This window comes from Equus caballus, chromosome 2, assembly GCF_041296265.1.
Source record: "Equus caballus isolate H_3958 breed thoroughbred chromosome 2, TB-T2T, whole genome shotgun sequence".
Classification (NCBI taxonomy): Eukaryota; Metazoa; Chordata; class Mammalia; order Perissodactyla; family Equidae; genus Equus; species Equus caballus.
Window position 1 is genome coordinate 119,554,582 of NC_091685.1, and position 12,860 is coordinate 119,567,441.

Here is a 12,860-nt window from a genome sequence, read left to right on the forward strand (position 1 = left end):
GATCTGTGTTTGAAGATAGAAAAATGATTAACCTTCATGTTGCTTAGGAACTTATTGTGTAGTAGTAGATGGAGAGAGATACACTAAAGGAACTTTTATATAATACTGTAATGGATAAAGTAGGAGGGATATTCCCAAGTCACAGTGAGAACACTGAGAAAGGATCATATCCCAGCCTGAGGGCTTAGAGAATGCAGAGATGAGCCTGAAGGAAGTGAAGGTTGAAACTACTCTACTGTGTGATCCCCAGTACCAGTAACAGATAAGGCCAGGGGAATAGAAAAGGATGCTGATTTAATTTTTATTGCTGAGAAGTCAAGTTAGTAAAATATATATTGATCGATGGTTTGTACTGATTTGTAAGACTGTACGTTCATTCATAATAATAGAATTTTCTTCCATTGTTTGCAGCATTCTACATCATCATTAGTTGAGTATGTAAATTTGGATTTAAATTTAATTGTCAAAAGCGAGAATTCATAAATGATATAATCATAGAATCAAATATTATAGAGTCACTAAGTCTTCTTTTCTTTTTAAGATTATTTGATGACTTGGTTGTCATACTCATAGTATGTTGTCGGGTATAAGGGTTAGGTTATAGAGTAGAAAATGTGTTGTTATCTGAGTTTTGTTGTAAAAAAACTATACTTGTGTGTATCCTCATGTGTGTGCTCATGCACACTTGTGTGAATGAGAGAAAAGGCTGGAAAGAAATGGAAAAGGTGTTCCTGCTGGTTGTTTCTGGGCAGCTTTCAGTTGTCTATAGTGAACATTTTAAATCAGAAAAACAGTGAATTTTATTTTTCAAATAAGCTTATATTCTCAGAATAATGTAATTTTTTGATAAAGAGAAAATAAGTGGAAAAGAAGGTGGTTTTAAATTTTAATTTATTGTTTAAATTAATTAAGAAGATTAAGTTGTGTAGTGACTAATCTATTGGAGTACATTAATGCCAAGCAGCCTTTATAAACGTCTTGACATACATAATATAAAAACAGTAAAAAATAAAAACATTATTTTTCTTACTAAATTTTTCTATCTTTTTCCCCTTAGGGTCGCCTCTTTTATACCTGTGATGGAGCCAAAGCTGACCGATGTAAATTTTTCAAGTGGCTTGAAGAAGTGACCCCAGGATATTTAACACAGGAAGAATCTCTACCTAGCGTGGTTTTAACTGATATAAAGAGTATTGGCTTGTACTTAAGAAGTCAAAAGATACCCCTCTATGAGGAATGCCAGCTTTTGGTGAGGTATGTTGTATGGTACCAAATAATTGCCTCTAATTATATCAGAAAATAGTAACCTCACAGAATTATCATCAGTTTTAAAAGAGATTGAGATAGGAAAAGTATCTCAAAGATAGAGTACCTCTGTTTTTATAATTCTAAAATGGGAATAATCCCCTAGAGCTGTTTTTGGCCCCCTCTAAACATCAAGAAGTGTCAGCAATGTCAGGGTAACTGGCAGGAATACTATTTTTCTAACAATTTTTGTATATAGCCACAATCCTAAGTGAAACCCTATTGAACAAACCACAAGAATAGTTTTTAATCAGTGCAGGATAATAGGTAGTTGTCCTTCACAAGCCTGAACTACACAGTTTATAGGATAATAGAATGCTGCTATTTGGAAATATGTCTTATAAAAGTGGGATTACCCAAAAGAGTAAATATAATGAGCATTTGCATGCTAATTTAATAATAACAACATTTATTAGGAGCTTGTATATGCCAGGGACTCTTCCAAGCACTTTATATTTATTTTTTCAGTTCATCTTCATAATCTATAAGATATGGAAATAATAGGGATAATTTATTATTCCAATTTTACAATTATAGAAACTGAGGTACTCTATCTTTTAGATACTTTCCTGTCTCTATCTTTTTTAAAACTAATGATCATTATATCAGGGTTGCTGTTTTCTTCCTTTGACACAGTACATCTTTATTTTGTATACATGTATGAAATTATATAACATACACCCTGTTTTTCTTTTTGTGCTGTATTTTAAAATTTAAAAAAAAATTTGTACCTTCAAACTTCCATTATAAAATAAATAAGTCATAGGGATGTAATGTGGAGCATGGTGGCTATAGTTAGTAATACTGTGTTGTGTATCGAAAGTTGCTAAGAGAGTAGATCTTAAAAGTTATTATCATAAGAAAAAAAATTTGTAACTGTGTGGTGATGGATGTTAACTAGACTTATTGTGGTGATCACTTCACAATGTATACATATATCGAATCATAATGTTGTACACAGGAAACAATGTTATATGTCAATTATATCTCAATAAAAAAGTTTGTATCTTAATATTCAAAGTTATTTTTGTTTTTTATTCATTTTGCAGAAAGGGATTTGATTTTCAAAGAAAACGGTATGGCAAACTAAAGAAGTTTTCTACTGTAAATCCTGAATTTTATAGTGAATCTAAAAGCAAACTCTATCTTAAGCTGAGTCGGAAGGAAATTTCTTCAACTTATAGCAAAGGTAAGTTGATCTGATCATGTTGTTGACTGAGTCTAGCCTTGTATCTCAGTTATATACAGCTCTGTAAATTCTTTCTATTGAAGAGATTTTTTTAAAGTACGGTTTAATAGTATATATTGTTAATTACTGTATAATTAATTAGACTATTTGTAAAAAGCACATTTTAAAATTTTATCTTCTTAAGAAACTTTACTAAAGGCTACCAAAAACTTTAATTTTATTTAAAAAGTCACAGTAAGTTCTTGGCATCATATAAATCAGTATATTGATTCAACTGTACTTTGACCAATATCAAAAATAAACTGAAGATGTAATGAGTTTATTGATAACTGCTGTCATTGTCTGCACACTTTGATGACACTGGACCCCAAATTTTGTATGTTTGAAAGTAAAATCCTTAAAAAATTCTTTTTCCAAGGACCTTAAGTACACTAATTTAGGTTAATCATTATCTCTGGTTTCATGACCTACTCTTGCCATTGATCTTTACCTAGTTTGCTTTAGTTATTTAATTAGTTATTTTAAATGATATAAGTGTGAGTCCACAAACCAAGGCAAAATTCAGTACCTTTATAGCTGCCTGAATTTAATATAAAGTAACCCCACTGATGGTCTCTCCTAACGTAAGGTAGTTAGCATTTTGATCCCTGTGTTCATTAACATCTTGCTTTCCTTTGTATAGAGGTGTATATAAATGAATTTCCAAGATCGTGTTTCAAATTTTAAGTTTTTAGGTTTTTTGGTTTTTTGTGAGGAAGATTGGCCCTGAGCTAACATCTGCTGCCAAGCCTCCTCTTTTTGCTTGAGGAAGACTGTCCCTGAGCTAACATCTGTGCCAGTCTTCCTCTATTTTGTGTGTGGGATGCCTCCACAGCATGGCTTGATAAGTGGTGTGTAGGTCTGTGACCAGGGTCCGAACCTTTGAACCCCAGGCCACCGAAGCGGAGTACGTGAACTTAACCACCATGCCACGAGGCCGGCCCCAGTTTTTAGTTATTTCTTTCTTTCTTTCTTTAATTTTTAAAAATTTTTATTGCAGTAACATTGGATTATAACATTATATAACTTTCAGGTGTACATCGTAATATATTTCAAATTCTGTGTAGATTACATCGTGTTCACCCCCCCAAAGACTAATTACAATCTATCACCACACACATGTGTGTAATCACCCTTTTTTTTCTTTTTATTAAGATTATGATAGTTTACAACCCTGTGAAATTTCAGTTGTACATTATTGTTAGTCATGTTGTTTTTAGTTATTTTTTAACGTTACTAAAATGATATAATTCTAGATGTAATCTTTTGGAATTTATCTTTTTCACTTAATAGTATATTGCTGCAATATATACGTATTATTGATGTTGGTCTAAAACCTAGAGTCTAGATTACTTGTTTGGATTTCTGTCTAACACTTTATTTTGTGAATATGCCACAGTTCATTCATTCACTCTTCCATTGATGGTCATTTTGGTTTCCGCATTTTGCCATTGGGAACAGTATGCTCTGAATCTTCTTATACTCTCTTGTAGATGTGCAAGAGTTTCTTTCAGATATAATCCTAGGAATGAAAATGCTGTGTTACAGGCTGGGAAAATGCCCCATACAGATTTAGGCTGTAGTGCCAAACTGCTTTCTACAGCGGTTACATCAGTGTGTACTCCTGCTGTCATGTGGCTCCGCCTACTCAAATGCGTGTGAAGGGTCTCATGGTGGTTTTAGTTTGCAATTCTGTGCTCACCAGTGATGTTAAACAGCGCTTCATGTGTTTGTTAGCTATGTACTCCTTCTTACCCATTTTACTGTTGTGTTGTTTGTGATCTTATTTATAGTTCTTGTATATTCTTCATGTTAATTGTTTGTTGATCATATGTATTTTGACTGTCTGCTCCCAGTTTGTATCATGTCTTTCACTTACTTTAAGGTATCTTTAGATAAACAAGAATTATTTTTTAATATAGTCAGATTTATTAGTCTTTTTTTCTTTTTATATTGCTTTTTGTGTCTTATTTTAAAAATCTTTCCCTATGCTAAGGTCTAAAATTATTCACCTATATTTTCTACTAATTGTCATAAAGTTTTGTTTTTTACATTTTTTTTTACTTCTTTAGAGTTTTTTAAGGTTTTCGTAATGGCATAGTACATGAGAAAATCTTCAATCCCTTTGGAGTTTTTTTGTACATGGTATGAGATATGGACCCAATTTCATCTTTTTCTCTTTAATTAACAGTTTTGCTAGAATAATAATTTTTTATTGATTAATCTCTCTTTCCCTCTTGAATTGAAATTCTACCTCTGTCATATAACCAAGTTCAAAATAGTATAGGTCTGTTTCTGGAGTCATTAATTTTATATTGTTGTTCAGTTTGTTTATCATTGTGCCAGTTCTACACTGTTTTAATTACTGTAGCTTCATCCATGGTATGCTTTCTCCCTGCTATTTTATTACTTTTTGGATCTTATATATTGAGGTTATTTTATTAGGTGCATATATATTTTAAATTGCTATTAGCTTCTTGAAACTTTTATCATTATTTAGAGACTCTCCATCTCTTATAATAGTCTTTTCTTAAAATCTAGTTATTAATATAGCTCTGTGAGGTTTGTTTTGACTAGTGTTTGCTCAATAAGTCTTCCAATCTTTTCATTCCAGCTTTGTGTGTATCTTGTATTATAGGTGTGTCCCTTATAAACAGCTTATGTCTGAATTTTAAAAATTTGACTGACAAATGGAATAAGTCCAATAGTTAAATTTATTATAATAATAGATATACTTGGGTATTTTTCTACGATCTTAAGTTATTTCTGTTTATCCCACTTTATCTATGCTCTTTTTAATCCTTTCGTTTTTTAAAAAAATTGTTAGTTAAATCTTACCCTGCAATAAGACAAGAACTTAGAAAGTACTCACATGGCTTGTTTTCCCCCTTTGACCTCTTCCTTCACTCTCCCCACCCCCAGCACGTTGATGTTATCTAGACTAGTGCTTCTCAAAGGTGGTCTGCAGGCTGGTCTGGTCCACAAACTGGTACTGGTTCCCAGAAGGAGGTGAGGAGCTGCTCCCTAAATGCAAAGCGTTTGTGTCGCTAAGCAGACTGTTCAGTTGTGTTTTGCTTTGTTTTCTTTTGTTTTGTTTGCAGCAAGACTCTTGAATGAAGGAGGCATTATGATTTGTTGAATTACATTCTAGCATGAGCTTCTGGTTGCAGACCACTAACAAACTGTTCAGGGCAGGCTGCTTTAAGTAGCACAATTCTAAAATGTAAATTTTGGGTTAGTATGGATTTATTTTCTATCATTTTTTTGGATGCAACTACTTTTTAAAAGATGACTACAAATATGTGCAAAGTATTTAATTACCTTTATTTCATGTATTTCTTTTAGCAGCTCCTGGATTTTTCTCTCTTGTTTATGTATTTCATCAAAAACTGTTTGGAATGTAGGTCTTTGTATAGTAAACCTCCCGAAGCCTTCAATGTCTGAGAATATTTTTATTATATATTCATATTTGAATGATAGTTTGGTTACATATAAACTCTAGGTCCTAGCAGGTTTTGTGGTGGTGGTTTTTCTTTTTTGTTTTTTCTTTTAGCAAATCTTAATTTAGTCTTTCTAAATTATTCACTTGAGTTTTCTTAAAACGATTTTTTCTTCATACTCATATGGTTCAAATAATACATGTTAAGTTATATAATTATAATAACAAATACAACTGTGGTATAAATAAGTTTTAGAATAAATACAATTGACTTTTTGTAAGTATAAATTCAACTGGTGGTAGAAATAGTGCACAGGTATTCTGGAAGTAGCCTGCTAGCCGTCAGTGCTCACTATACTGTGGAGATGGGTAGGCCCGTTATACAGAAAGAAAGGAGAACACTCATTAATCTGAAGCGTCAGTCAATTAGATGTCCATTTAGAGAACTTGTATTCTCCCATCCGAGTGCTAACCAGGCCAAACCCTGCTTAGCTTCTGAGACCAGACGAGATTGGGCAAGTTCAGGGTGGTATGGCCATAGACAAGAGAACTTGTATTCTGTCCATGATTGCCAACTTTATTTGAGCATGGAAACCATTATATGGCAGAGCATCTTTTTAGACTAATATTCTACCTTGGGTAAGTCTGATGTAGCTATAAAACTGTTTTATAAGAGAAAGATGAGTTACAGTTTGTCTTCTTTGCTTTATTTACATTGGTTTTTTGTTTGTTTGTTTTTTTGGTGTGTGTGAGGAAGATTGGCCCTGAGCTAACATCTGTGCCAATCTTCCTCTGTTTTTCGTATGTGGGATGCTGCCACGGCATGGCTTGATAAGCGGTGTCTAGGTCCACACCTGGGATCTGAACCCGTGAACCGCAGGCCGCCGAAGCAGAATGTGTGATCTTAACCACTATGCCATTGGGCCGGCCCTGACATTGTTTTTTTTTTAAATAATTATAAAACTAACTTTAAAAACATAAAACAAATAGAGTTAAAAACAAGGAAATGAAATGTTATTAGTTCGGATGGAATCTTGTAGATGATAGTAACCAATTTTGTTTTTTGAGAAATAATGTAAGAGTAAGCATCTAAGAAATCCATAGTAGGTTGGGATTCAGCATAGTTCTGGGTCCTTTTGACAGTGTTTGTGGTTTCAGATGATCTCTGGGTTGTTTCAAAAACCCTAGACTTTGAACTGGATACTTTTATTGCATGCAGTGCTTTCTTTGGACCGTCATCTGCCAATGAGGTGGAGCTACTACCTTTGAAAGGTTACTTCCCCTCTAATTGGCCCACTAACAGTAAGTATTACCATGGCCATGTTAATTTATATTAAAAAAGAATGATAGACATGAAGTAGGCTGTGAGCAAGAGTGCTAACTTTGTGTGGGATTGTTTGATTAAAGCCAATGAAAACATTCACCTCTACTTCCTACTGTTGTATACAATGTGTTCCTGAAAATGCGTGTGAAAGTTGGATATATGAACATTTCTGCAGTTCAAGTCCCAGAGGGCTAACACTAGAATCAAATCTTGACCCCTCACTTAATATTTTTGATAAAGTTTTGTTAAAGTTAACTTTTACACGATATATACTTGATTTTTAAAAATGTAAACATTAAACATATAAATAAGAATTTCTCAAGTAATTTCCTACATCAAATTTTGATTCTCTTGGTTTATTGAATTCTCTTGGTTTGTTATTCTAATAGGGTACATTTAGTAGCAAATCATTTACTTTTACATTGAGAACATCTTGTAGATTTTGCAAAAGATTTTGCAAGTTGTTGAGCAGGAGGGTATGATTTTTATTTTGAGAGTAGTTTATCATCTGCCTTGAGAAATCCTTTTGGTTTTTTAGTGGGGAGGAAGAGTGGCCCTGTTGCCAATCTCCCACTTTTTACTTGAGGAAGACTGTCGCTGAGCTAACATCTGTGCCCATCTTCCTCTATATTTTTTGTGGGATGGTGCCACAGTATGGTTTGATGGGGGGCCAGGTCCGTGCCCAGGATCTGAACCTGTGAACCCTGGGCCGCCAAAGTGGAGTGTGCAAACTTAACCACTATGCCACCGGGCCAGCCCCTTGAGAAATTCTTAATAAGACAGTATAGGCTACCAGCTTTATTTTTCTTTTAGTAAAGAAGGCTTTAATAAGCTGAATCCCTATGCAGTTCTATGAATCCATAGACTTCTCTATACATTTCAGTCTCTGGAATAATTTCTTATGGTTGAATTTGGTCCATAACTAATTAAAGATACAGCATTTAATGACTTATTTCAAGTATTTTATATACATTTTTAACTTTTGATTTTTTCTTTGAGAACTGAATAAACCTAATCAACCAGCTTGAGTCCAATAAGAGCCTAATTAAGTGAATGTTTGTCACTTTTCACATGCATATTTTCATATTTGCTGCATTTGTTTCCTGACCAACATCAGCATTCTAACTTTTCCATATATTTCTATAAGGTAATTGAGGAAAAAATGCAAGAAAATGCTCAAAAACTACACAAGTGCCACTGTACAGCACAAGGTGCTACGCTGATAAAGGAACTGCTGCCTGTCAAGCAGCACACCACGCACTAACTCACAACAGTTGTTTTTCTTCATCAGCGGATGTGTGGAAGTCCAAACTTGATTTAAGTTATACAGTTTGTGGGTACCCATATAAGAAGTATGAAAGAGCAGTTAGTATTGTAGCTTAATGGATAAAGGAACTCTGTGTGTACGTGAGGGTTTATTTTATGTCATGCGATTCATTCAGTAGCTGAACACTGCGTTAGTCTTTTTTAACGGTCCATTTTACTTACATTAAATGTTCATTTTCTGCATCCTCTCTATAGTGGTGGTTCATGCACTCTTGGTTTGTAACGCTAGCACAGAGCTGACCACTTTGAAAAACATCCAGGACTACTTTAATCCAGCTACTCTGCCTCTAACACAGAGCCTGTTAACGCTGTAAGTCATTATTTACCTCCAGGTCTTTGGTATTCCAAAATGGTGACTAAATGTGAATATGAAATTGCAGCAAAAGTGTATTACATAAATTTTTGCCAAAACATTAATTATCTTTTAGAGATTATGAGATTACTGTGGATTACTAGTTAAAAATGAAAAGATAAAGGGAAATATGCATCGTTTGCCATCACTCCATCCATCCATCCATCCATTTATTTATTATGATTGAGACTAATAAATGTTATTGCAAATGTTTTCCCTTTGTCAAGGAGTGATTTCTTAAGGATCTTTTGAGTGTTGACTTTATTTTTCTATTCATCTGTATTTTTCTGCTGCAAATTATTTAACATTTAAAAGAATCATTTTGCAGCTTGAATTCAGTATGTATATTGATACTGATTTTATCTCTTGACATAACCTTTATCTCATTTTTAATTTCTCAAGCACTATGCCCCCTTTTTAAAAATTGGTAGTGATATCATATTAAATTCATTAAAATGATAGAAAAAGTCTAGTTTCTAGTTTGGAATGTTATGATCTGTCTTGTGGTATTTCATTTTTCTCAACATAATGAAGTCCTAGGTAAAAAAAAGTTTCTTTCTTTTTGAGGAAGATTAGCCCTGAGCTAACATGTGCCACCAATCCTCCTCTTTTTGCTGAGGAAGGCTGGCTCTGAGCTAACATCCATGCCCATCTTCCTCTGCTTTATGTGTGGGATGCCTACCACAGCATGGCTTGTCAAGCAGTGCCATGTCTGCACCCAGGATCTGAACTGGCGAACCCCAGGCCACCAAGGCAGAACGTGCACACTTAACCACTGCACCACAGGGCTGGCCCCAAAATAAATATCTTTATGATTCCATTATGTTATTTATCTGCTTCCAAATGAATTCAGGCTGTATAGAAATAGAAATAAAACCAATTTATTTATTGCAGTTTTACCTGAAATAGAGGCTGTATTAATTATCTCAGTTTTATATAATAGAACGTGGCTTTAAAGTCAGTACACCACTTATTAGCTGTGTGCTTTTTAGGAAAAAATTTAATGTTTCTGCATCTTTATTTGAGATAATTAACTACTTCCTAGTGTTGTTGTGAAGATTACATCAAATGCCATGTAAAATGCTCGCATAGTGCCAGTGCATAGTAGGTATTCAACAAATGTTAGTTCTCTTCCTTTCTACCCTCCTCCAAATTGGGGTTTATATCCATTTGCGCCCATGAAAAAATCTTCTGTGATGCTTAAAAAGTGGAAGCAAAGTTATGAATAGGTTTACTCACCTTTTTCAAAAGCCCCTCATTTTTCTTTGATTTTATTTACTGCCTTTTTACTAGGTCTTCATCAACTACAGTTAGCAACAAGAGAGTCAATAAGAGAAAATTTATCCCACCGGCCTTTTCGAATATCAACACAAAGTTTGAACTCCTCAGCCTAGGAGCAACGTTGCAGTTAGCTAGTGAGTTAATTCAGGCACACGAGTTAAACAAGGACCAAGCTACAGCTCTAATTCAGATAGCTCACATGATGGCCTCACACGAAAGCATGGAAGTGGAGGAACTGCGAACCCCTACCCTCCCTATCACCATCATACATGGTAAGAAGCAAGAAAGAAACAGGCTAGTAAATACATTGTTATATAAGCTTTTATAACTCAGTTGGCTTGTTTGTCATTTCCTAGTCAAACAAGATTCCAGAATAACTCTAAATAGATTTTTTGAATCTGAACCTGTTTTGGTAAACCATTAGGTGAGAGCAGAACTGTCCACCCTAAATGGGAGAATGGGTAGGGTATCTGATGAGTGAGTCGCATTGCTCATTCGTATCCAAGTGCCCAGACTTGATTTAGATGTCTACGTGTTGCTCTGTTAGAGTGGACTTCAACTCTGACCAGCAAAGCCGTGTATTTCCTATCAGCTCGCTCTTCCATCCTTCACAGCAGCTGTTCCAAACCTTCCTTCTTCTCATAACCCCATCGTTGCCCCTGCTCCACTCTCTGAAATTGGTCTTACCTCTGGAACACGAAGTGGAGTTCATAACAGCAGCTCCTTCCAATGTGCTGCCCTCCTTCTCAGATTTGCCTAAGTTTGGACCTCTGTTAGCCCTTTTGGTTCTCCCAGTGAAGGAGCTTTGCTTTGTCCTCTTCAGAGCTAATGCCTCTGTCTGGATTCTGTCACCTCTTCAGCTCATTTCCTCTCGCCTCCACTCCAAAGCTGATCTTGCTTTTTGTACTATTTTGAGGATTTACATCACATCCACCTTGTTGACCAATCTAGACATCTGGGTGTCATCCTAGATTATTCTTTCTCCCTGGACTAAGTGACTTTTGCTTAATCCTCCTCATACTCTCTTACTGTTGACCTCCCCCCATGAGATCAGTCCCTGAGATGTTTCCCTTCTAGTGTCTGCCTGTCTTTCATATCGATTCTCTCTGCTCAGTTCACTTGCACTGCCACTTAATCCAAGCCTCATCGCACCTCCATCTAGCCTAGTGGGCAGAGTGGGGGCTCTAGAGCTAGAATCCTGCATTTTTATCCTGGCTGTATCATGCATTAGCTGTATGATCTTGGGCAGGTTGCTTATCTCTTAGCTTTAATTTCCTACTCTGTAAAATGGGTTGATAATAGCCTCTGTCTCGAAGGGTTGGAGGATGAAGTGAGTTAACGTTGGTGAAGGGCTTGGGACAGTGCCTGGCACAGGGCAGGAGCTTAGTGAAGTTAGCATGTTTACTGTTAGGATTATCTCACACAGCTTTCTAATTGATCTACCTTTACTTTTACCTTTCTTCATGTTTTCACTCAAGGAATTTTTCTAAAACACAATCTGATTAAGTCAATTCCATTGCTTAAAATCCTTCAGTGACTTCCCCTGGCCTTTAAGACAAAACTCCAACTCTTTAGCCATAGCAAGCAGAGCTCTTGTGATTTGTCCCCTTGTCTACCTTGTCACCTCGTCTCTTGTCTATTCGCCACAGGCTGTGTAGAAATACTTAATGGCCTCGTGCGTTGTCATGCCTCTGCCCAGAAGGACCCTGTCTTTGAGCAGACTGGCTATCTTATTCTGGAAGACTTAGTTCTGCTGCTGCTTATCTTTAGGAAGCATTCCCACCTCCACCAAAGCAGGGAGAGCTGTTCTTTCTCTGACACCGTAACGGTGTTATTTAACATATTATTTATCATTGTTCCTTTACTTTGCCTATCTTCCTAAGTAGCCTAGGGTCTCATTAAATGTGGAGGTCTTTTGGTTATTTATTTATTTATCCTTTGTGCTGAGCACACAGTGGCCACTCAATTAATGTTTTTTGAATAAATAAATGGAGAAGAGAGGGAGATAGATGAAATATTTCTTGTGCTTTCAGAAACTTAATTATGATATTGCCTTTATTTTTTTCTCCTCCTTCAAATTAATTAGGTGTTTTTGGAGCAGGAAAGAGTTATTTGCTGGCAGTGGTGATTTTGTTTTTTGTACAGCTATTTGAGAAGAGTGAAGCTCCTACAGTTGGAAATGCAAGACCATGGAAACTTCTGATTTCTTCTTCCACTAATGTAGCTGTTGACAGAGTACTTCTTGGGTAAGTATGACAAGTGTATTTAAGTAGCTAATGTTTAGGTTATTGTTGAGAAAGGCAATCCACCATAGGCCCTGAGTGTCCATGCACACTTTTGCTGGGTATGCCAAAAATGCATGGCCTTTGTCTCTGACTCAAGAGGTGGTATCCAGAAACAGTAATAGGCTAACTTATTAGTTTGTAAGTAGGATAAAATAAAATACCAAACCTGACAATTTTGGCACAAGGTTGGGATACTTATGTAAAAATTTGAGTTCAGCCAAGAACATGTAGAGCTGAAGGGTGTGTTGTTGGAGGAGGCAATAAGCCCTGGGATGCTGACATACCCACCGGGATGCTAAAGACGCAAGGCCTTGAGTCCT

The 12,860-nt window shown here is 35.6% G+C and overlaps 1 protein-coding gene across 8 annotated transcripts in view; it reads left to right on the forward strand.

Annotated features, from left to right (window-relative positions):
- Positions 1 to 12,860, forward strand: part of ZGRF1 (zinc finger GRF-type containing 1) — a 71,410-nt gene that overhangs the window by 36,588 nt on the left and 21,962 nt on the right. For all 8 annotated transcript variants that reach the window (XR_011436300.1, XM_023636728.2, XM_070259803.1 and 5 more), the window contains 6 exons: positions 1,058 to 1,254; positions 2,355 to 2,494; positions 7,131 to 7,274; positions 8,818 to 8,932; positions 10,268 to 10,527; positions 12,342 to 12,501. Coding sequence is in view for 7 of the 8 variants with exons in the window: in XM_023636728.2 (XP_023492496.1) it covers positions 1,058 to 1,254; positions 2,355 to 2,494; positions 7,131 to 7,274; positions 8,818 to 8,932; positions 10,268 to 10,527; positions 12,342 to 12,501 (1,016 nt within the window). In the remaining variant the exon portion in view is untranslated. The remainder of the gene's footprint in view (positions 1 to 1,057; positions 1,255 to 2,354; positions 2,495 to 7,130; positions 7,275 to 8,817; positions 8,933 to 10,267; positions 10,528 to 12,341; positions 12,502 to 12,860) is intronic.